Genomic DNA, 24,735 nt, shown 5'->3' on the forward strand with positions numbered 1-24,735 from the left:
TACCAAAAAGTTGTCAAACATCTGTGGGGTGTTAAGGCTCACTGTACCCCTTGTTACGTGCCATGAGGGGTTTAATTTCAAAAATAGTATGCCATGTGTTTTTTTTTTTTGTTTTAGTTTTTGCTGCTATGGCCCCATAGGGGCTTCCTAAATGTGACATGCCCCCCAAAAAACCATTTCAGCAAAATTCACTTTCCAAAATCCCATTGTCGCTCCTTCGCTTCTGAACCTTCTAGTGCACCCACAGAGCACTTTACATTCACATATGAAGTATTTCCTTACTTGAGAGAAATTGGGTTACACATTTTGGGGGGCTTTTTCTCTTTTTACGCCTTGAAAAAAAATTCAAAAACTGGGTCTGCAAGAACACCTTTTTGCTATTCCTGTGAAACACCTAAAGGGTTAACAAATTTTCTGAATGTCATTTTGAATACTTTGAGGGGTGCAGTTTTTTAATGGGGTAATTTATGGGGCATTTCTAATATGAAGGCCCCTCAAATCCACTTTAAAACTGAACTTGTCCCTGAAAAATTCCGATTTTGAAAATATGATGTCTTCCAAAAGTAAAAACATGTCAACTTTATGATGCCAACATAAAGTAGACATATTGTATATGTGAATCAATATATAATTTATTTGGAATGTCTATTTTCCTTACAAGCAGAGAGCTTCAAAGTTAGAAAAATGCAAAACTTTAAAATTTTTCATGAAATTTTGGAATTTTTCATCAATAAATTATGCAAGTATCAAGGAAAACCTTACCACTATGTTTAAGTAGAATATGTCACGAAAAAATGATTTCAAAATCAAATTCGTAAGTAAAAGCATCCCAGAGTTATTAATGCTTAAAGTGACAGTGGTCAGATGTGCAAAAAATGCTCTGGTCATTAACCCCTTAAGAACGCAGGGTTTTTCCATTTTTGAATTTTCATTTTTTCCACATCACCTTCTAAAAATCATAACACTTTCAATTTTGCACATAAAATTCCATATGATGGCTTATTTTTTGCACCACCAATTTTACTTTGCAGTGTCATAAGTCATTTTACCCAAAAATCCACGGCGAAAAGGAAAAAAAAATAATTGTGCAACAAAATTGAAGAAAAAAATGCCATTTTGTAACTTTTGGGGGCTTCCGTTTCTACGCAGTGCATTTTTCAGTAAAATGACACCTTATCATTATTCTGCAGGTCCATACGGTTAAAATGATACCCTACTTACATAGGTTTGATTTATTCATACTTCTGAAAAAAATCATAACTACATGCAGGAAAATTTATACGTTAAAATTCTCATCTTTTCACCCCTATAACTTTTTTATTTTTCTGCGTATGGGCCGGTATGTTTTTAGCGGTATCATTCTTGTATTGATCAGACTTTTGATCGCTTTTTATTTATTTTTTCATGATATAAAAAGTGACCAAAAATACGCTATTTTGGACTTTGAAATTGTTTTTCGCATATAGCATTGACCGTGCGGTTTAATTAACAATATCTCTTTATAATTCGGACATTTCTGCACGCGGCGATACCACATATGTTTATTTTAATTTTTTTCACACAGTTTTTTTTATGGGAAAAGGGGGTAATTCAAACTTTTATTAAAGGGGTATTCCAGGCAAAACCTTTTTTTATATATATCAACTGGCTCCAGAAAGATAAACAGATTTGTAAATTACTTCTATTAAAAAATCTTAATCCTTCCAATAGTTATTAGCTTCTGAAGTTTTCTGTCTAACTGCTCAATGATGATGTCACGTCCGGGGAGCTGTGCATGATGGGAGAATATCCCCATAGGAACTGCACAGCTCCCGGGACGTGAGTCATCAGAGAGCAGTTAGACAGAAAACAACAACTCAACTTCAGAAGCTAATAACTATTGGAAGGATTAAGATTTTTTAATAGAAGTAATTTACAAATCTGTTTAACTTTCCGGAGCCAGTTGATATATAAAAAAGTTTTGGCCTGGAATACCCCTTTAAGCAAGGGGTTAAATGACCTTTATTAACTTTTGTTTTTCAATTTTTTTTTGCAGTGTTATAGCTCCCATAGGGGGCTATAACACTGCACACACTGATCTTTTACACTGATCCCTGCAAAGCCATAGCTTTGCTTTGATCAGTGTTATAGGCGTTCGATTGCTCAAGCCTGCATCTGCGGCTTTCGAGCAATCAATCGCCGATTGTACGCGACCGAGACAGGTGACGGGACCTCCGCTCGCGTGCTAGCTGATCAAGACATCGTGATTTTATCGCGATGGTCCCGATCAGACCAACTGAGCTGCCGGGAAGCTTTCACTTTCATTTTAGACACGGTGATCAACTTTAATCGCTGCGTCTAAAGGGTTAATAGCGTGCAGCACAACAATGCCGCACGCTATTAGCCCAGGGTCCCGGGGTCCTTATTAGCCTTATTTGCTGCTAAATACCACAGAGGAAATTATTATCTTTTTGGAACACTGTGCTCTCTGCTGACATTTCTGTCCATTTTAAGAACTGTCCAGAGTAGGAGAAGATCCCCATAGCAAACATATGCTGCTCTGGACAGTTCCTAAAATGGCCAGAGATGTCAGCAGAGAGCACTGTGCTCGTGATGTCAGCAGAGAGTACTGTGTTCCAAAAAGAAAAGAATTTCCTCTGTAGTATACAGCAGCTAATAAGTACTGGAAGGATAAAGATTTTTTTAATGGAAGTAATTTACAAATCTGTTTATCTTTCTTGCACCAGTTGATTTAAAAAAAAAAAAAAAGTTTTCCACTGGAGTATCCCTTTAACTGCTTGGGGACTGAGCCCATTATATATATACCTAAGGATGGGAGCATTTTTTGCAAATCTGACCACTATCAGTTTAAGCATTAATAACTCTGGGATGCTGTTACTTATAAATTTGCTTTTTTTTTTTGTGACATATTCTACTTTATGTTAGTGGTAAATTTATGTTGATACTTGCATCATTTCCTGGTGAAAAATTCCAAAATTTCAGGAACAATTTAAAAATTTAACATTTTTCTAACTTTGAAGCTCTCTGCTTGTAAGGAAAAGGGACATGTCAAATAAATTACATTTTGATTCACATACACAATATGTCTACTTTATGTTGGCATCATAAAGTTGACATGTTTTTACTTTTTGAAGACATCAGAGGGCTTCAAAGTATAGCAGCAATTTTCAATGTTTTCCCGAAAATTTCAAAATCAGAATTTTTCATGGACCAGTTAAGTTTAGAAGTGAATTTGAGGGTCTTTATGTTGGAAATCCCCTATAATGGACCCCATTGTGAAAACTGCACCCCTCAAAGTATTCAAAATGATATTCAAAAAGTTTGTTAACCCTTTAGGTGTTTCACAGGAATAGCAGCAAAATGGAGGAGAAAAATTAAAATCTAAATTTTTTACACTAAAATGATATCCTAGCCCCATTTTTTTTTTACAAGGGGTAAAAGGTAAAAATGTCCACCAAAACTTGTAATTCATTTTCTCTCGAGTAAGAAAATTCCTCATATGTGGATGTAAAGTGTTCTGTGGGTGCACTAGAGGGCTCAGAAGGGAAGGAGCAACAATGGCATTTTGGAGAGCGAATTTTGCTGAAATTGTTTTTGGGGGGCATGTCCCATTTAGGAAGCCCCCATGATGCCAGAACAGAAAACAAAAACCCACATGGCATACTATTTTGGAAACTGCACCCCTCAAGGAACATAGCAAGGGGTACAGTGAGCCTTAACATCCCACAGGTGATTGACGAACTTTTGTTAAAGTGGGACGTAAAAATACGAAAAAAAAAAATTTTTCAATAAAATGCTGGTGTTACCCCAAACTTTTCATTTTCACAAGGAGTAATAGAAGAAAATGCCCAACAAAATTTGTAACTCCATTTCTCTCAAGTAAGGAAATACCTCATATGTGGATGTAAAGTGATCTGTGGGTCCACTAGAGAGCTCAGAAGGGAAGGAGCGACATTGGGCTTTTGGAGAGCAAATTTTGCTGAAATTGTTTTTGGGAGCATGTCGCATTTAGGAAGCCCCCATGATGCCAGAACAGTAAAAGAAAAACATGGCATACTATTTAGGAAACTACACCCCTTTAGGAACGTAACAAGGGGTACAGTGAGCCTTAAAATCACACAGGTGATTGACAAATTTTCGTAAAATTGGGACGTAAAAATACAAAAAATAAATTTTTCAATAAAATGCTGGTGTTACCCCAAATTTTTAATTATCACAAAGGGTAATAGGAGAAAATTCAAAAGTTTTTAACCCAATTTCTTCTGAGTATGGAAATACCCCATATGTGGATGTAAAGTACTCTGCGGACGCACTACAATGCTCAGAAGAAGAAGAATTAGGCTGGAATTGAGGACTATGTGTGTTTACAAAGCCCCCATGGTGCCAGAACAGTGGACCCCATCCCACATCTGACCCCATTTTGGAAACTACACCCCTCACAGAATTTAATAAGGTGTGCAGCGAGAATTTACACCCCACTGGCATTTGACAGATCTTTGGAACAGTGGGCTGTGCAAATGAAAAATTTAATTTTTTATTTTTATGGACGACTGTTCAAAAAATCTGTCAGACACCTGTATGGTGTAAATGCTCACTGCACCCCTTGTTACATTCCGTGAGGGGTGTAGTTTCCAAAATGGAGTCACATGTGGAGGGGGTCCACTGTTCTGGCACCATGGGGGCTTTGTAAACACACATAGCCCTCAATTCCAGCCTAATTCTTCTTCTTCTGAGCATTGTAGTGCGTCCGCCTAATTCCAGCCTAATTCTCTCTCAAAAAGCCCAATGGAGCCCCTTCTCTACTGAGCATTGTAGTTCGCCCGCAGAGCACTTTACATCCACATATGGGGTAAGTTCTAACTCAGAAAAAATGGGGTTACAAATTTTGGGAGGCTTTTTTCCTATTACCCCTTGTGAAAATTAAATATTTGGGGTAACACCAGCATTTCAGGGAAAAAAAAATATTTTCATGTGAAACTTTAACGAAAATTTGTCAAAGACCTATGGGGTGCTAAGGCTCATTATACCCCTTGTTATGTTCTGTGAGGGGTGTAATTTCCAAAATGGGGTGACATGTGGGTGTTTTTATTTTGCGTTTATGTCAGAACCGCTGTAACGATCAGCCACCCCTGTGCAAATGCCCAATTTAGGCTTCAAATGTAAATGGAGCTCTCTCAATCCTGAGCCTTGTAGTTCTTCCGCAGAGCATTTTACATCCACATATGGGGTATTTCTGTACTCAGGAGAAATTGCGTTAGAAATCTTGGGGGTCTTTTTCTCCTTACCTCTTGTGAAAATGAAAAGTATAGGGCAAAACCAGCATGATAGTGTAAAAATTAGGGATCGACCGATATCGTTTTTTTAGGGCCGATACCGATAATCGGTGGAGGTTAGGGACGATAGCCGATAACCTATACCGATATTTCGGTATAAGTTATCGGCTATTTATCCCCCCGCGACACCGCCGCGACACCCTGTGGGGGACAGGGCATTATCGGCTTATCTGCAAGGTAATTGCCGATACCGATAATGCCCAAAATCGTGATTATCGGCCGATAATATCGGCCAAACCGATAATCGGTCGATACCTAGTAAAAATGTCAATGTTTTTTACACTAACATGCTGGTGTAGCCCCCAACTTTACATTTTCATGAGGGGTAAAAGGAGAAAAATCCCCCCAAAATGTGTAACGCAATTTCTCCTGAGTACGGAAATACCCCATATGTGTCCCTAAACTGTTGCCTTGAAATACGACAGGGCTCTGAAGTGAGAGAGCACCATTTGAGGCCTTAATGAGGAATTTGCAATAGGGGCGGACCTGGATACAAGAATGGGGCTTGTCTCCACCAAAACCCTACAGCATTGTTTCTCAAAAAGGGTGCCTCCAGTTGTTGTTTTGCAACAGCTGGAGGCTCCATTTAGGAAACACTGCCATATGAGACATTTTTTTCATTTTTATTGGGGGGGGGGGGGGCAGTGTAAGGGGGTGCATAAGTAGTGTTTTACTTTTTATTATTTGTTAGTGTAGTGTAGTGTTTTTAGGGTACATTCACATTGGGTGGGGGTTCACAGTGAGTTTTCCTCTGAAAAATTGTAGAAGGAAACTTGTAGAAAGAAACTCACTGTAAACCCGCCCGTGTGAATGTACCCTGTACATTCACATGGGGGGGGGGGCACCCCCATACCTTCAGCTGTGGCAAAACTACAACTCCCAGAAAGCACTGACAGACCGTACATGCTGGTTGTTTTAGTTTTGTAACAGATGTAGGCACACTGTTGGGTAACCACTGGGTTAGGAAACAGACTCTAGCTCAATAATTCCAAACCAGTGAGCCTACAGCTCCCAGCATGCACTGACAGATGAAAAGCATGCTAGGAGTTGTAGTTATGCAACAACTGGGGAAGAACAGTTTGAAGACCGCTAAGTAGTGGTCTCCAAACTGTAGCCCTCCAGATGTTGCAAAACTCCAACTCCAAGCATGCCCAGACTGTCCAGGCATGCTGGGAGTTGTAGTTCTGCAACATCTGAAGGGCCAGATATTGCAGAACTACACGCCCAGCATCCCTGACTGTGTGGCCATGCTGGGAATTGTAGTTTTGCAACAGCTGTAGGCACACTGGTTGGGAAATACTGAGCTAGAGTCTGTTTCCTAACTCAGTGATTCCAAATATTCTCATATTTGCGGAAATTCGCTTATCAGTCTCATACAGTGAATAATATAGGAGCCTTCTTTAGCCCACAAGCTGGAAGCAAGGAGGGATCAGATCACTATGATGTGTTCTGTGGGGGGAAAAAATACAAATATTCGTAATTGTAAATATATAGTGCTATATTTGCGATTATGCGGAATTCTCAATAAATATTCGAATTGCGAATATTCACGCTCAACATTATTCTTGAATACCCCCCATAGTGTCTGAGACATGTATCAGACAGTGTGCAACAGTGTGCACCAGGAACATCTAACTAACCCGACATTGCATTGTGAATAGCCAAAAGGGGGTGTGGTCTGTCGCAAATGAGTGTGACCAAACCAAAACGGGGCGTGGTTTCACAACCTGACCTATTTACTATTCACAAAATCCTGTGAATATATGTCTTGAAGTTTCCACCCAGAAATTGCTGGTCAGAAAATTTCCCCAACTTCTAAATCTGTGAATCTCCATAGTAAATAGAAAGGCATCTTGGAAGTCTGAAAAAATATTTCACACTAGTAAAAACCCAACACTCTTAGTAAATGAGGGTCAATGTCTGCTCTCTAGAGGGTTCACTCCCATTCATCATTTCAGGAGTATAGATAGTGTTTACAAACAAATCAGTTACAGTTACAACCTGACACGGCTTTAGGTTGGCAACTAGGTAGTTATTTATGTTCATATATGTTACTTAGCACTTGGGGTTGTGCATACGGGCATATGGTTTGTTTTCTATTGAGACTTTTCACATCTACAGGTCAAAGAGAGTGTACAAGATAGCCAGGTGTGAATAACCCAAAAAAAAAAAAATTACATATATATATATATATATATATATATATATATATATATATATAAACCAAGAGGGAAGCAGCACACCTATAGATGTGGGTGCTATCAGTGCGAATTACAGGTCACGGGATATACCATAGATAAATCCAAAAGAAGACCGCAGCACTCCAAGATAAAAAACATCAAAACATGAGTAGTGTTTATTCCATCAAGTTCAGAAGGGCAACGTTTCAGCTGCGTACATGCAGCTTTTTTCAAGCCCTTTAACCTGTTGTGGACGGAGGACGCACAGGTATGCCCTCATTTCCTAGTACAATAAGGATGAAGGGCGTACCTGTACACCCTCCGTATTCCCCGCCCCCCCCCCCCCCCCCCGGGCAGTGATTGGATCGTGATGACTGCTCATATCTATCAGCAGGTATCCCGTGGCAATGCTCAGGGGGCCCTGAGAGCCCCCCCCCCATGTTGGCGATGGTGACCCGATCACCTGGAAAATAAGAATGATTGCCACCTCCTCCTATCCTCTGCCATTGGTTGATCAGGACTGACCGACCAATGGCAGTTGGGGCGGGAGGGTTAAAGTTCATTTCCCCCGCTCTGTCCACTGATCGAAGTCTGGGCAGAGCCGGGGCCCCAGCTTACCGGAACAGCGGCGGCGGCGGTACAGACATCGATCAGCGGGGGCAGGAGGAGTCTGCTCGGAAAGTGCAGGGGTGGAGGAGGCTGCAGTCAAGATCGCTGGTAAGTGATCTTCACTGTGGCCTTCTAAAAGTTGCAAAACTACAACTCCCAGCATGCCCAGACAGCCAAAGGCTGTCTGGGCATGCTGGAAGTTGTAGTTTTGCAACATCTGGAGGGCCACAGTTTGGAGACCACAAAACAACAATTCCCAGCATGCCCAAACAGTCAGGGATGCTGGGCAGTGTAGTTCTGCAATCTCTGGCCCTTCAGATGTTGCAGAACTACAACTCCCAGCATGCCTGGACAGTCTGGGCATGCTTGGAGTTGTACATTTGCAACAGTTTGGAGACCACTACTTAGCGGTCTCCAAACTGTTCTTCCCCAGTTGTTGCATAACTACAACTCCTAGCATGCTTTTCATCTGTCAGTGCATGCTGGGAGTTGTAGTTGTGCAATAGCTGTAGGCACACTGGTTTGGACACACTGAGCTAGAGTCTGTTACATCTGTTACAAAACGACAACAACCAGCATGTCCAGTGCATTCTGGGAGTTGTAGTTTTGCAACAGCTGAAGGTTTGGGGTACATTCCCTTGAGAATGTACAGGGTACATTCACACGGGTGGTGGTTTACAGTGAGTTTCCTTGTACAAATTTGAGCTGCGGCAAATTTTCGGTCGCAGCTCAAACTCTGAGTGGAAAACTCACTGTGAACCCCGCCAGTGTGAATGTACCCTAAAAACACTACACTACACTTACACAAAATAAAAAGTAAAACACTACATACACACCCTTACACGTTCCCCTTCTCAATAAAGATGAAAAACGTCTCATACGACAGTGTTTCCTAAACAGAGCCTCCAGCTGTTGCAAAACAACAACTCCCAGTATTGCTGGACAGCCATTGACTGTCCTGACAGGCTGGGAGTTTTGCAACAGCTGGAGGCACCCTGTTCGGGAAACACTGCCGTAGGGTTTTGGTGGAGACAAGCGCCATCCTTGTATCCTGGTCCGCCCCTATTGCAAATTTAGGCCTCAAATGGGCAAGGCAACAGTATAGGGCCACATGTGGGGTATTTCCGTAAAATTGCGTTACAAATTTTGGGGGGATTTTTCTCCTTTTACCACTTATGAAAAGGAAAAGTCAGGCGCTACACCAGCATGTTAGTGTAAAAGGGCAAGAGGTAAAAGGAAAAAAAGACCCCCAAAATTTGAAACGCAAATTCTCTGGAGTACGGAAATACCCCATATCTGAACGTAAAATGCTCTGCAGGTACACTACAGGGCTCAGGAGTGTGAGCGCCATGTACATTTGAGGCCTAAATTGGTGATTTGCACAGGGGTGGCTGATCTTACAGCAGTTCTGACATTAACGAAAAAAAAAAAAAAAGCACGATCAAGTGACCACATTTTGGAAACTACATCCCTCAAGGAACGTAACAAGATGTATAATGAGCCTTAACACCCCACAGGTCTTTGACGAATTTTCATTAAATTTGGACGTGAAAATTATTTTTTTTTATTTTTTTTCCCTGAAATGCTGGTGTTTTTGTTCACTTTTTTTTTTTTACAATGTTTTAGCTCCCATAGGGGGCTATAACACTCCAAACACTGATCTTTTACATTGATCAATGGTTCCTCATAGGAAACCATTGATCAATGATTCTCCCGCTTGAATGCTCATGCCTGGATCTCAGGCACTGAGTAGTCATTCAGCAATCGGACACCAGAGGGCAAGTAAGGGACCCTCCTCATGTCCTACGATTTCAGCACGGCGATCCCGAACAGCCCCCTGAGCTAACCGGCATTAGTTTAGTTTCATTTTAGATGTGGCATCACGTACGTCATGGGTCCTTAACCTGTTGGGAACGGAGGGCGTATGGATACGCCCTCACGTCCCTAACTTAAGGATGGAGGGCGTACCTGTACGCCCTCCGCATTTCCGATCACCACCACTCGCCGACGGTGATCGGACCTCGATGACTGCTGATATCTATCAGCAGGCACCCCGTGGCAATGCCTAGGGGGGTCCTGTGACCGCCTCATGACGGCGATCGATGCAAATCGCCGGTCAATTCAGACCGGCAATTTGTGGCGATCTGGGCCAATCGTTCACTGGTGACCCGATTACCAGGAAAATAAGAATTTTCTCTGACAGTCTCTGACAGCTCCGACCATCCTAAAGGATAGGAGTGACATGAATGAAGGGGGCGTGGCATGACGTCACGTCCCCAGTCCCGGAAACCCGGAGGTTTCCAAAACTAGAGATGCAGTCCGCGCATAGAATGTGGGTGCTGCAGGGAGATAAAATGTTTTTGCCCGGAATACCCCTTTAAATTTGAGGGTCCGTCTGACTTTGTTCTAATATTCATGGACACATTTAGAATTATCTATTTTCTTTCCTGGCTTTTCTATCCCAAACTTTTATCATTTCTGAGAGGATTAACCTATGTTATCCATGATCTACTGTGTACATATCCAGTTCCCAACCTTTATGTGCCACAAAAAAAAAGGTGGCGATTAGGATAAAAATTCTTCAACATTCTAATTTAAACATCAAGCAAACAAGCAGTTAATTTTATGAACGACTACGTTTTGTTATTTATGACAATATTACCATCTTTTTTTCCATGAACATTTCCAGCCCTCTTTGTAATATATGCATATCACCAGCCAATATTAACTTCCTTGGAGATCATTCTTACAGATCTAAGGCCTTTTGTGTAAAGAATCCTTTCTGTTGCTGGTGATTGTATCTTTTTCTTCCAGCTGTATTTGATAAGCTTGTGTCCCCTGTGTCGGGACAAATAACTGAATACATTTTCTGTATTGAAGATTAATCTATTTTGTGCAATATTTGATGATAAATAGATGTTTTTACCTTTGCCTGCCTTAAAGACATTCATGGTGAAGCCTAAAAAACCAAACTTTTTTTTTTCTTTTCCTTAAAATATTTCCCAAATTTGTGACAATACATTGGTGTCTTGAGAGGCACTGGATTGACATGGGAGCTTCCAAAACAAATGAATTCAATGATGACTTGTTTTATTTATAATTTCACACTCCTGTATCCTAAGGATATGACATATTGAAGAGACTCTCTTACTTTATGCCATTATGTATTGTTTACAAAAACAGATAATGGACTATTTATTTTAGTTCCCATATTAGTAAATTAAATGAAGAGCACTGGGTGAAAAAATGTTGTGGAGCAAAACTCACAGGCCTGGTTTAAATTGGGTCTTTATTTACTAAGCTGAAAGCGACCAGTTTTTGTCTGGTTATTTCGGCGCAGAGTGTCTGCGACATGTCTGCGCCAGTGTGCGCCAGGAAAATCCGACAAACCCGACATTGCATTGTGAAAATCCAAAAAGGGGCGTGGTCTGTTGCAAAGGGGGCGTGGTTACACAACCAGACCTATTTACTATTGAATTCACTGAAAATCCTGTGGATAAATGGCTGGCAATTTCCGCCTAGAAAAAGCTGGTCAGAAAATGTTCCTGACTTTTCCCCATAGTAAATAGAGGGGAATCCTGCTGGGAGTTGTAGTTTTGAAACATCTGGAGCTCCGAAGGTTGAAGACCATTGCGGCCTTCGTCATCATCCAGACCCCCCTTTAGTTTTCTACTCACCTCCCCTCAGAGGGAAGGAAAGGGGAACTGGTCTGGGCCATCTATGCTGCAGGGACTATCCGGTGGGGAGGTTTAGTCGTTCCGGGCTGTCCATCTTCACCGGGAGGCCCTCTTCTTCACCCCGGGCCTGGCCCTGTACTAGTGACGTTGCCTTGACGACGATGCACAGGGACATCCCTGCGCATGACATCCCTGTGCATTGTCGCCAAGGCAACGTCACTAGTCCGGGGCCGGGCTCAGAGCGGAGAAGAGGGCCTCTCGGTGAAGATGATGGGGGTGTTAATGACGGGGGTCTGGATGATGACAGGGGGGGATGATGACAGGGGGGGATGATGTATTTCCCACCCTAGGCTTATAGTCAAGTCAATAACTTTTCCTGGGTTTTTGGGGTGAAATTAGGGGCCTCGGCTTATATTCGGGTAGCCTTATACTCGAGTATATACGGTACTCTTTTGTGCAATACAGTTTTTTGTTATGCTTTCATGTTTTCATCTACATATATATTTATATATTTTTTTTTACATTTATAAAGTTTACACAATTTTCCAGATTTATTTTAATAAATGAAAGGTGTAGTCCAGTGGTGAAAAACGTATCCTTATAGGGGATAAGTTTGAGATAGCGGGGGGTCCGACCGCTGGGGCCCCCTGCGATCTCTCTGTACGGGGGCCAGGCTCTCCGGCCAAATAGCGGGTGTCGACCCCCGCACGAAGCGGCGGTCGACACGCCCCCTCAATGCATCTCAATGGCAGAGCCGGAGATTGCCGAAGGCAGTGCTTCGGCTCTGCCATAGAGTTGTATTGAGGGGGCGTGTCGGCCGCCGCTTCGTGCGGAAGTCGACACGCCCCCTTCCCGCGGGCTGTTGGGGCTCCGTACAGGAGATCGCAGGGGGCCCCAGTGGTCGGACCCCCCGCGATCTGCAACTTATCCCCTATCCTTAGGATAGGGGATAAGTTGTTCACCACTGAGTCACCACTGGACTACTCCTTTAAATATGCCTAAAAAACACTGTGTGAACCTCGCCTAAAGCTTAAAATTTTTATTTATTTATTTATTTAGTTGCATTTTTTGGTTGCTCTTTTGAAACTTTTTGACAATCTTTTGAACATATTTTTTATATTTTTTAACCTACAGAAATTTTACCTACATAATTTCCATCAAAAAATCCAAAACAGCCTTCTAACTCTCCACTTTACTTAGGAAACCCTACAAAGGGGCATCACCATCAAGAAAAAGTGGTGTGTCTCCCAAAAAAAAACTACATTATTGAAAGAAACCTACAAATTTACTGATGTTCCCACATAAAATGTGGTGGATTTGAGCTCTGGAAAATCAGGCAGCTCAGAGCATGTGTAAAATAAGCAAAATATTGGGAAAAATCACCAAATACCAGATACCATAGTAAATACCATGGAAAAAATACCTGTTGGAAAGAAAAACCCACGCAGAAAACTCCACTCCACTCTTTGTAAATAAGGCCCATTGTGTGCACAGACAACCACTCTGGACATGCCAGTAGTTGTAGACATGTAGATGTATTGTGAGTGTGGGATTGTGATTTTTTTTAAACATTTTACTATAAACTTTATTTTTTATTTAATTTTTTTGCAGGCACAGTGGCGATAGATTTGCAAGACACGAGCTGTCATTCTTCCAGTGGGCCTAACCTAACACTGCCCTCAGAAGCTAGTAAGGAAGGAAGGAGATCCAGTATTGCTCCGGTGCTGGAACTCGCAGATAATGCAAACATACAGCCATGTGACCTACTCAGTGACCAGTCAGAAGATGAGACCAACCTATCTGATGATGAATGCTCTGACGCCAAGGAGTACGTATAACATCTATTAGTGGACTAAGTTAGTTAAAAAACAAAGGCCATGCTGTAATACAGTCACAATGGCCCTCATTTACTATGCTAAACTAAGACTAGTTTTTGTTGGGATATTTCAAGCTATTTTGGCGCATAGTTTCCAAGACATGTCAACGTCACTGTGCGACAGTAAAATCCGATAAACCTACATTGCATTCTAAAAAGCCAAAAAGGTTTGTCACAAAGTGAGCGTGGCTAGCAAGAAAATGGGTGTGGTTTCACAACCCAACCTATTTACTATTGAATTCATACAAAATCCTGTGAATAAATGGCTGGAAATTTCCACCTAGAAATTGCTGGTCAGAAAATGTTCCTAACTTGTAAATCTATGAATCTCTATAGTAAATAGAGAGGAATCCTGCGAGTCTGAAACAACATTTCACACTAGTAAAAACCCAACACTCTGAGTAATTGTGGGCCAATAATATGAAAATTCTTCCTGATAAAGTTAATGGGGTGTTCCAATTTAAAACATGTATTCAATTCCAACAGGATCAAGGATAAGAGGTAGACCCACCTTAGAGTAGAGCTGCAAATTGGACTATTGGGGCACCAGAGATAACCGAGTGCTGTACTCTGGAGCTTTCATAGTCAATTAATGGAGGAACCTCATGCGATCCCTAACTCCATTCTGATAGAATACTTGGGCATCTATTCTTGAGATCATGGAGGTCCCAGGGATCTGACAGGTATCCCTATGCTCTAGATATGTAATAAGTGTTTTAAGTATAAGCTAAAACGTGGACAATCTACCTGTTTCTATCCCTAGCCCCATTAATATTGATTGAATATTTTCAATATTTGGCTTAATATGAATTCTAAGGGCTCATGCTTATATCTAGAGATGACCAAACTTACAGTAATTTGATTCGTCACAAACTTCTCGGCTTGGCGTTTGCTGACTTTAGCCTGCATAAATGAGTTCAGTTTTCAGGTGCTCCGGTGGCTGGAGACTCTCTCCTAGGACTGTATTCACCTTTTCCAGCCCATCAGAGCACCTGAAAGCTGAACTAAATTATGCAGGCTAAAGGCCGCAACTGCCGAGCCGAGAAGTTCGTAACGAATTGAATTACTGGAAGTTCGCTCATCTCTAGTTATATCCTCTGTGTGATCCTTTTCAGCTGGGTGGTTTATGGAGCAGATTTACTGTAACTTGCTTGAGTCATTAGTTGTTTCTAACATTTTCCTCTTTTGTAACAAGAAATACTTTTCAGTATTTTCTAACTCTATTCAAAGACGGGCTTTAATTTTACATATTTTCCATAAGTGCTTACCTACTAGAAACTGGTGGGAAAAAAATATAAAATAATGGAGTTCATAGTTACATAGTTAGTATGGTTGAAAAAAGACATACGTCCATCAAGTCCAACCAGGGAATTGAAGGGAAGGGTGTAAGGGGATAAGGGGAAGGGATGTAGTTTTATAATTCTGCATAAGCATTAATGTTATTTTGTTCCAGGAATGTATCTAACCCTGTTTTAAAGCTGTTAATTGTTCCTGCTGTGACCAGTTCCTGAGGTAGACCGTTCCATAAATTCACAGTCCCCACGGTAAAGAAGGTGCGTCGCCCCATTAGACTAAACCTTTTCTTCTCCAGACTGAGGGAGTGCCTCTTCGTCCTTTGGGGGGGTTTAACCTGGAACAGATTTTCTCCATATTTTTTGTATGGGCCATTTATATACTTATATACGTTTATCATATCCCCCCTTAAACGTCTCTTCTCAAGACTAAACAATTGTAACTCCTTTAATCGCTCCTCATAGCTAAGATGTTTCATGCCCCATATTAGTTTAGTCGCGCGTCTCTGCACCCTTTCCAACTCCGCAGTGTCCCTTTTATGAACAGGCGACCAAAACTGAACAGCATATTCCAGGTGAGGCCGTTCCAAAGCTTTATAAAGGGGGAGTATTATGTCCCTGTCCCTTGAGTCCATGCCTCTTTTGATACATGACAATATCCTGCCGGCTTTGGAAGCAGCAGCCTGACATTGCATGCTATTCTGTAGTCTGTGATCTACAAGTACACCCAGATCCTTCTCTACCAGTGACTCTGCCAGTTTAATCCCCCCTAAGACATACGATGCATGCAGGTTATTAGTACCCAGATGCATAACTTTACATTTATCCACATTGAACCTCATTTGCCAAGTGGATGCCCAGACACTTAGTCTATCCAAGTCCTCCTGTAACTTATGCACATCCTCTATAGACTGTACCGTGCTACAAAGCTTGGTGTCATCTGCAAAGATAGAAACAGAGCTGTTAATACCATCCTCTATATCATTGATAAATAAATTAAACAACAGCGGGCCCAGTACAGAACCTTGGAGTACACCACTAATAACCGGGGACCAATCAGAGTACGAATCATTGACCACCACTCTCTGGGTACGATCCATGAGCCAGTGTTCAATCCAGTAACAAACTAAAGTTTCCAAGCCCAAAGACCTTAACTTACCTGTCAGACGTCTGTGAGGGACAGTATCAAACGCTTTGGCAAAATCCAGAAACACTATATCCACAGCCATTCCTCTGTCAAGGCTTCGACTCACCTCTTCATAAAAGCAAATTAGATTGGTTTGACAACTTCTGTCCTTAGTAAACCCATGCTGGCTATCACTTATAATACTATTATCCCCTATGTATTCCTGTATGTAATTCCTTATAAGTCCTTCAAACAATTTACCCACAATGCACGTTAGACTTACCGGTCTATAATTGCCTGGCGAAGACCTAGAGCCCTTCTTGAAGATTGGTACCACATTAGCCTTGCGCCAGTCCCTTGGCACAATACCAGACACCAGAGAATCTCTAAATATCGTGAACAAGGGTACAGATATTACTGAACTTACCTCTCTAAGAACTCTTGGGTGTAGTCCATCCGGCCTTGGAGATTTCCTTACATTTACTTTACTTAACTTACCTTGTACCATCTCTACATTAAGCCAGTTCAGTACATTACATGATGTGTTACCAGCACTGACCTGGCCAATGTCAGCTCCTTTTTCCATAGTGTATACACAACTAAAGAACCCATTCAGTAGCTCCGCCTTCTCTTGATCGCCCGTGACAACCTCCCCATTATCATTATTAAGGGGTCCTACATGCTCTGTCCTTGTTTTTTTTTGTATTTATATATCTAAAAAAATATTTAGGATTAGTTTTGCTTTCTTTGGCCACCTGTCTCTCATTTTGAATTTTTGCTGTTTTTATTACATTTTTACAGATTTTATTAAGCTCTTTGTATTGTTTAACCCCTTAAGGACTCAGCCCATTTTGGCCTTAAGGACTCAGACAATTTAATTTTTACGTTTTCATTTTTTCCTCCTCGCCTTCTAAAAATCATAACTCTTTTATATTTTCATCCACAGACTAGTATGAGGGCTTGTTTTTTGCGTGACCAGTTGTCCTTTGTAATGACCTAACTCATTATATCATAAAATGTATGTCGCAACCAAAAAACACTATTTTTGTGGGGAAATTAAAACGAAAAACGCAATTTTGCTAATTTTGGAAGGTTTTGTTTTCACGCCGTACAATTTATGGTAAAAATGACATGTGTTCTTTATTTTGAGGGTCAATACAATTAAAATGATACCCATTATTATATACTTTTATATTATTGTTGCGCTTAAAAAAAATCACAAACTTTTTAACCAAATTAGTACGTTTATAATCCCTTTATTTTGATGACCTCTAACTTTTTTATTTTTCCGTATAAGTGGCAATATGGGGGCTCATTTTTTTGCGCCATGATCTGTACTTTTTTTTGATACCACATTTGCATATAAAAAACTTTTAATACATTTTTTATAATTTTTTTTTTAATAAAATGTATTAAAAAAGTAGGAATTTTGGACTTTTTTTTTTTTTCGTTCACGCCGTTCACCGTACGGGATCATTAACATTTTATTTTAATAGTTCGGACATTTACGCACGCGGCGATACCAAATATGTCTATAAAAAATGTTTTTTACGCTTTTTGGGGGTAAAATAGGAAAAAACGGACGTTTTACTTTTTTATTGGGGGAGGGGATTTACTTTTACATTTTTTTACATTTTTTTTACACTTGAATAGTCCCCATAGGGGACTATTCATAGCAATACCATGATTGCTAATACTGATCTGTTCTATGTATAGGACATAGAACAGATCAGTATTATCGGTCATCTCCTGCTCTGGTCTGCTCAATCACAGACCAGAGCAGGAGACGCCGGGAGCCGGGTGGAGGAAGGAGAGGGGACCTCCGTCCGGCGTTCTGAATGATCGGATCCCCGCAGCAGCGCTGCGGGCGATCCGATCGTTCATTTAAATCGCGAACTGCCGCAGATGCCGGGATCTGTATTGATCCCGGCACCTGAGGGGTTAATGGCGGACGCCCGCGAGATCGCGGGCGTCGGCCATTGCCGGCGGGTCCCTGGCTGCGATCAGCAGCCGGGATCAGCCGCGCATGACACGGGCATCGCTCCGATGCCCGCGGTTATGCACAGGACGTAAATGTACGTCCTGGTGCGTTAAGTACCACCTCACCAGGACGTACATTTACGTCCTGCGTCCTTAAGGGGTTAAATGTTATATCTGACCCATCGGATTTGTATTTTTTGAAGGCTATTTTTTCATTGTTTATTGCTCTTTTAACCTCATTTGTCAGCCATGTAGGATTTAGTTTTAATCGTTTATATTTGTTCCCCTTTGGTATATATTTAGCTGTATAGTTATTTAGAGTTCATTTAAAGATGTCCCATTTACCTTCTGTATCAGTATTTGAGAACACCTCCCCCCAGTCTATGTCCTGTAGTGCAGCTCTCAGCCCAGGGAAATTTGCCTTTTTAAAGTTATATGTTTTTGCCTTCCCCGCCTGTCTTTGTTTTCTACATTTTAAGTCAAAAGTAACTATATTGTGGTCGCTATTACCAAGGTTTTCCCGCACAGTTCCTTTTATTACTTTCCATTATATAACTATATTTTAAACAAAAAGTGAAAGGTCCTCTTTTATTTGATTTTATTATGGCTTATTGTTGGGATGCAACATAAAAAAATGCATTTTTGCCATTTTTTCTATTTTTCTATATTGTCTAGCATGTAAAAGTAACACGTTGAGCTTTGTGAACAACATAGTGCAAAGGTGATGATATATTGGGTTTTATTTTACCATTTCAGTACATTTTCACAATATTTTATGTAATAAAAAAAATAGTTTTCCTTTGGGATTCACTTTTTAGAATCTCATAGAAAACTTAACACTCTTCTTTAATCTTACTATTAATGGAGTAAAACAACACATAAAAGATTAATAAATAATTCTTATAATAAAAAATAAAAAAAACAAGACACAATCTTACTTCTAACTGTGAGAATGTATTCCCAGTTCAAACCCAATTAAATATGTTTTCTGTGAAAGTCCCTTGATAATATTGCCACCTCTCTATTTCAGTTTTCAAGCTGTTACCCCCCCCCCCAAAAAAAAAAAAATTAGCCCCTATTGATTATGTGTTTCTAGAAATGCAAAGAAACACTATTTGTTTTAGCCATTTTTTGTTTTATTATGTATGTTCAATTTAGTTTTCATCCGCGTAAGTCCCATATATTATTTCCCAAGGGACACTGCAACTGGTATGCTGTACTATTATTAGTACATTATTAGTTTTCTACTACTTTGCTGCTACTCTTAGACTTTAAATGAAATCTGTTTAAAATTTTTTGTATGAATTTTTTTTAACACCATTGCACCTTATTTAATTTGTCAGTTTTTTACCAGTCTATCCTTTATTTGCTAGTCCTTTCCTGTTCTCCCTTTTCCTAAACACCATTTGAGGTTTCTTTGGCACCATCTCAATTTAGATAAAATAATTTTCCGTATGTGCGGATAACTCTCAGATCTTTTTGTATAGTCACATGGTCCCTGTTGTATCCTATAATGAATAGTTATGGGATATATTCCTATCTTGATCCACAATTTTGTTTTCCTTTTTCCCTTCCACCCATATGACCTATATCGTTTATTGGTCTAAGAATTCCCTAGAATAGGATCTGAAGGAGGCAAGGGGACCATGTTTTATGGGAGTCACAGCTTAAAAACAAGAATGTAGAGGTGACGATATAATCAATAGATTGTCACACCTAGATAGAGTATATATAGTATATTGTGAGGATTCACTGTCACTAAAGGTCTAAATTGAATCTATACCATTCATTAGAAGTTTAAAGGGGTATTCCAGGAAAAAAAAAAAAAATTCCCATATCAACTGGCTCCAGAAAGTTAAACAGATTTGTACATTTCTTCTATTAAAAAATCTTAATCATTCCAATAATTATCAGCTGCTGAAGTTGAGTTTTTCTTTTCTGTCTGGCCTGGCAACAGTGCTCTCTGCTGACATCTCTGCTTGTCTCGGGAACTGCACAGAGTAGAAGAGGTTTGCTATGAGGATTTGCTTCTACTCTGGACAGTTCCCGAGACAGGTGTCATCAGAGAGCACTTAGACAGAAAAGAACAACTCAACTTCAGCAGCTCATAATTACTGAAAGGATTAAGATTTTTTTTAATAGAAGTAATTTACAAATCTGTTTAACTTTCTGGAGCCAGTTGATACATATTTTTTTATTTTTTCCTGGATAACCCCTTTAATTGTACTACGTTACTACTGGACTTTAGCCTATGGTTTATTCAGTCTATTTGTGTAATACAGTCTAAGTAAAGAAACATTAAACATTTTATTGGCATGCAAAAAACAATAAAAGACCAACCAGCTGAACAAGGAAAAGAACAGGGTACATAAAACTAATTCAAAACTAAATACCAAAGTAGTTGCAGCACCACCAAACAAAAAAGCATGTGGGTGCTCAGCGTCCTGGGTCCGAACCTGACCCGCTTAGAAAGCCCAACAAGTATTGGCGCAGCACTCCAAAGATTAATCAAAAAGCGTGAATTTATTCACCACATGTTACAAACAGCAAAGTTTCAGCTCAACACTAAAGCTTTTTTTGAAGCAAAACTAGATACAAAGCAAATTCAATTCAAATTCAAAAGTAGATACAAAGCAAACTGACTCCCAGGTAGAGATAAAGTGAAGCTCAGGAAACAGAACTAACACTAGGAGATACAGGATAAAACAACAAACCCAAATTTCAATCATGGAGGGACACAAAAATGCACTAAGCACAAACAAATCTAAACAAGGGTCAAGAAACAAGACTCACAGAAGCAAGTGTAAACACACACCAACAGAGAATGCATAACAAGAAACAAACAGGACAGACTAAACCCCGACCAGGTACACAAGTAACAAAAATATCAGAATATATGACTGGGCTAAAAGTTACACTAGACAAAAACCATGGCGATACAAAGTGCATGCGCACACAAAGACAAAGTGCCGAGTGAACTCAAATCAGAAGCACAGGCCACAAAAGCTGGAGGCCGGATATAACACCCCTGTATTGCTATTTGCCGGGGACTGTAACTGTTTCCAGACCAGAGAGCAACCTACAGAAACAAGTCAGGTGCAATGGTTGTGCATACAAACCTTTGTCTAAGGGCTACTATTTAGTCCCATTTAGGCCTTGAAATCTGCTAACATCTACTTTAGGTCAAAACTAAGAGGGAGACATTAGACAACTATTTTCTTTGTGTGGTTAAGGTAAGCATTATAATATAGGTACATCTACTATTGTAATATAGAATAAAAAGTAAAAGGGGTTATTCAGGAATAGATAAAACAGAGCTAATTTCTTCAAAAAACAGTGCCACACCTGTCTTTGTGTGCGGCATCACAGCTTGCACTATTCATTTCAATGGAACTAAGGTGCAATAACAGTTACAACAGCCTTAGTGCTGTTTACCGTATTTTTCACCGTATAAGACGCACTTTTTCTTCCCCAAAACTGGGGGGGGGGGGGGGAAAGTTGGTGCGTCTTATACGGCGAATACACACCTATCGGGTTGGTCCCTGCGGCCATCAACGGCCGGGACCTGCGGCTAATACAGGACATCACCGATCGCGGTGATGCCCTGTATTAACCATTCAGACGTGGCGATCAAAGCTGACCACCGCGTCTGAAGTGAAAGGGACACTAACCCAACTGCATGGGAAGGACCTTACCTGCCTCCTCGGTGTCTGCTCCATGCCGGGATCCCCTTCGTCGTCATCACGTCGTCGCGCACGCTGCCCCGTCATCCAATAGGAATGGCGTGCGTAGCGACGTGATGGCGGCAACGGAGAGTGAGGATACCGCGCAGCAGAGACGTTCCAGAGTGACGGGGACACCCCGGGGATGCAGCGACAGCGATGGAGGGCAACATCCAGGGCAGCGGTGACGAGCGGTGACGGGTCCGGAGCGGCGGGGACACGTGAGTATTACCTCCTATACCAGTGGTCTTCAACCTGCAGACCTCCAGATGTTGCAAAGCTACAACTCCTGGCATGCCCGAACAGCCAACGGCTGTCCGGGCATGTCGGGAGTTGTAGTGTTGCAACATTTGGAGGTCCGCTGGTTGAAGATCACTGTGACCTATACTTTACATTGTATTCTAGATTTTCCTCATTTAAAATTGGGTGCGTCTTATATGCCGGAGCGTCCTATAGGGCGAAAAATACGGTATTTATTTATTTATTTTTATTTAAAGAAATTAGCCCTATTTTTCTATTCCTGGATAACTCCTTTAATTATTATTTTTTCAATTATTATTATTGTTTTTGTTTCTAATTTGGAAAACATATTTTGTTTCTAATTTTGACAACTCGCGATACCCATCTTTTCTGACGACATAACCAAGAGGAGAATTCTCTTGGTTAAAAGACTTTACAATAACCGTAATGCGGGGCGGCATGCGAGAGCGAAGATAAGCAGACCTTTTCCTTGTGTTTAAATCGGGAAATATGGGATATGCAATGGGTTGTTAATGAAATACAACATGCAGACTTTACGATTATTACTGGTATTATTCTCCCGACACATGCTTAGGAAATTCAGGACAGTAAAAAGAATAAATAAAAAATCGGCTGAAATATTTTAAACTATACCCTGTTCTCAAAAATACTGAACAAGTGATTTTTTCCGAATCTTCCCAGAGAAAAATCATTACGGTTACAATTTTATTTTTCCAGCAGGAGGCTTAAATCCTGTCTGTGCGAGATCATATTTTCCGAGTTCTCATCCCTCTAAAGAAACTTTTGCAAATAATGATGGTAGTTTAGAAAAAGTGTAAGACGGAGAGATAGAAATGATAGCAGCGGGGGGGTTTACACTAGGGTTTCTCAAATTGTACCATCTCTGTCTTTAGTATTACATCTTATTAGAAGCATCTCCCTCTTCACCACACAATTTTAAGTTTAGCAGCGTGGCTGAGAAATAAGAGGTTCCACCGCGCAGTAATGTCTATAAAGCACAAGTGACTAAATATACATTCCAGCTCAGACATTCGAGCAAAAGCCACATTTGTGCCATTGTTGGAACATGTTTTTTTTTTACCAATGTTGTGAAATTAATCATTGTTCGGTCTCAAATGGCTCAAACGGAATATATTTTCCTTTTTCTGAAAAGTTTTCTTTATAACGTCTTTAAAACATTTCCACTGAAAAACCATAAAATCAAAAGTTACTATTTATCAATAAAGGGATTGGCTCAATTTTACATCTTCAGTCGTGTAATCCCTTCTTTACCCAGAGAGGTAGCGTGTGTCATCTTGATACTGGAAATATAAAAGAGAGCGCTCCATAGCGTAAAACCAACTGGGTAGGTATTGGTAGAAAGATTATTTTTAAAGCCTCTTACCCCAGGTGGTTGTGTGAACTCACACACAACAATGGACAGCGTGTAAGGATTGTTAGAGCCCGGTCTGCAGCCTCCCAACCAAGTAGATAGAGACAAATGGACTTCAAAGGTACGATGGGTCTATTGTGGCAATGACTCGGAACCGGCACATCAGGTGAGTATGAAAGGTTTATTAAAATGCAACGCGTTTCACCGCACATGCGTGGCTTCATCAGGCGGTGTGGTGAAACGTGTTGTATTTTAATAAACCTTTCATACTCACCTGATGTGCCTGTTCCGAGTCAGCGCCGCAAAAGACCCACAGTACCTTTTGAAGTCCATTTGTCTCTATTTTGATACTGGAGCATTCTTATACACTACAGAAACCTAATTTTAAAATGACTCCTCAATTAATAGAACCAAGAGTAACAGTATTAGCAATCTAATGACTGATATAATGAGACCTTACACATCTCTGAATACAGAATAATAAGAAAGTTAGAGGTGGTCAAATAGGGCAATTTTAAAAGTACTGATTTTGTAAAACAATAATGGACATTTATGTAACCATGGGTATCATTTTAATCATATTGACCCAGAGAATAAAGAAAACATGTAATTTTTACCGTGAAAACAACCCCCCCCCCCCCCCCCCCAAATTAGCTGAATTATGATTTTCCTTTAAATTTCCTCACACAAATAAATAAAAAAATGGGGGTTTACCATACATTTTAGGGTAAAATGAGTGATGTCATTACTGTGCAACTGGTCATGCAAAAAACAAGCCCTCATATGGGTCTATGAATGGAAATATAAAAGAGTTATGGATTTTAGAAGACGAGGAAGAAAAAAAACGAAAATGCAAAAATAAAATTGGCTGTGCCCTTAAAGGGGTACTCCGCCCCTAGACATGTTATCCTCTATACAAATGATAGGGGATAAGATGTCTGATCGCGGGGGTCCCGGGCAGCTGAGGAATGGGGGTGCTGCAGGAGAGATTGCGGGGTCCCTAGGAGCGGGACCCCCGTTATCAGACATATTATCCCCTATTCCTTGGATAGGGGATAAGATGTCTAGGGGCGGAGTATCCCTTTAAGGTCAAAATGGTCTGTGTCCTTAAAGGGTTAATAATGAACCCCTAAAGGACACAATTTTTTTATATTCAAGGGGTATTCCATGGTAAAACTTTTTTTCCTATCAACTGACTCCAGAAAGTTAAACAGATTTGTAAATTACTTCTATTAAAAAATTGTAATCCTTCCAGTAGTTATCAGCTGCTGAAGTTGAGTTGTTCTTTTCTGTCTGACAACAGTGCT

The 24,735-nt window shown here is 40.5% G+C and overlaps 1 protein-coding gene across 3 annotated transcripts in view; it reads left to right on the top strand.

The window, feature by feature from the left end:
• Positions 1–24,735, top strand: part of KCNT2 (potassium sodium-activated channel subfamily T member 2) — an 814,344-nt gene that overhangs the window by 526,663 nt on the left and 262,946 nt on the right. For all 3 annotated transcript variants that reach the window (XM_056523545.1, XM_056523546.1, XM_056523547.1), the window contains exon 17: positions 13,411–13,627. In XM_056523545.1, the coding sequence (XP_056379520.1) occupies positions 13,411–13,627 (217 nt within the window). The remainder of the gene's footprint in view (positions 1–13,410; positions 13,628–24,735) is intronic.

The sequence above is a fragment of the Hyla sarda genome, chromosome 6 (genome assembly GCF_029499605.1).
Source record: "Hyla sarda isolate aHylSar1 chromosome 6, aHylSar1.hap1, whole genome shotgun sequence".
Lineage (NCBI taxonomy): Eukaryota > Metazoa > Chordata > Amphibia > Anura > Hylidae > Hyla > Hyla sarda.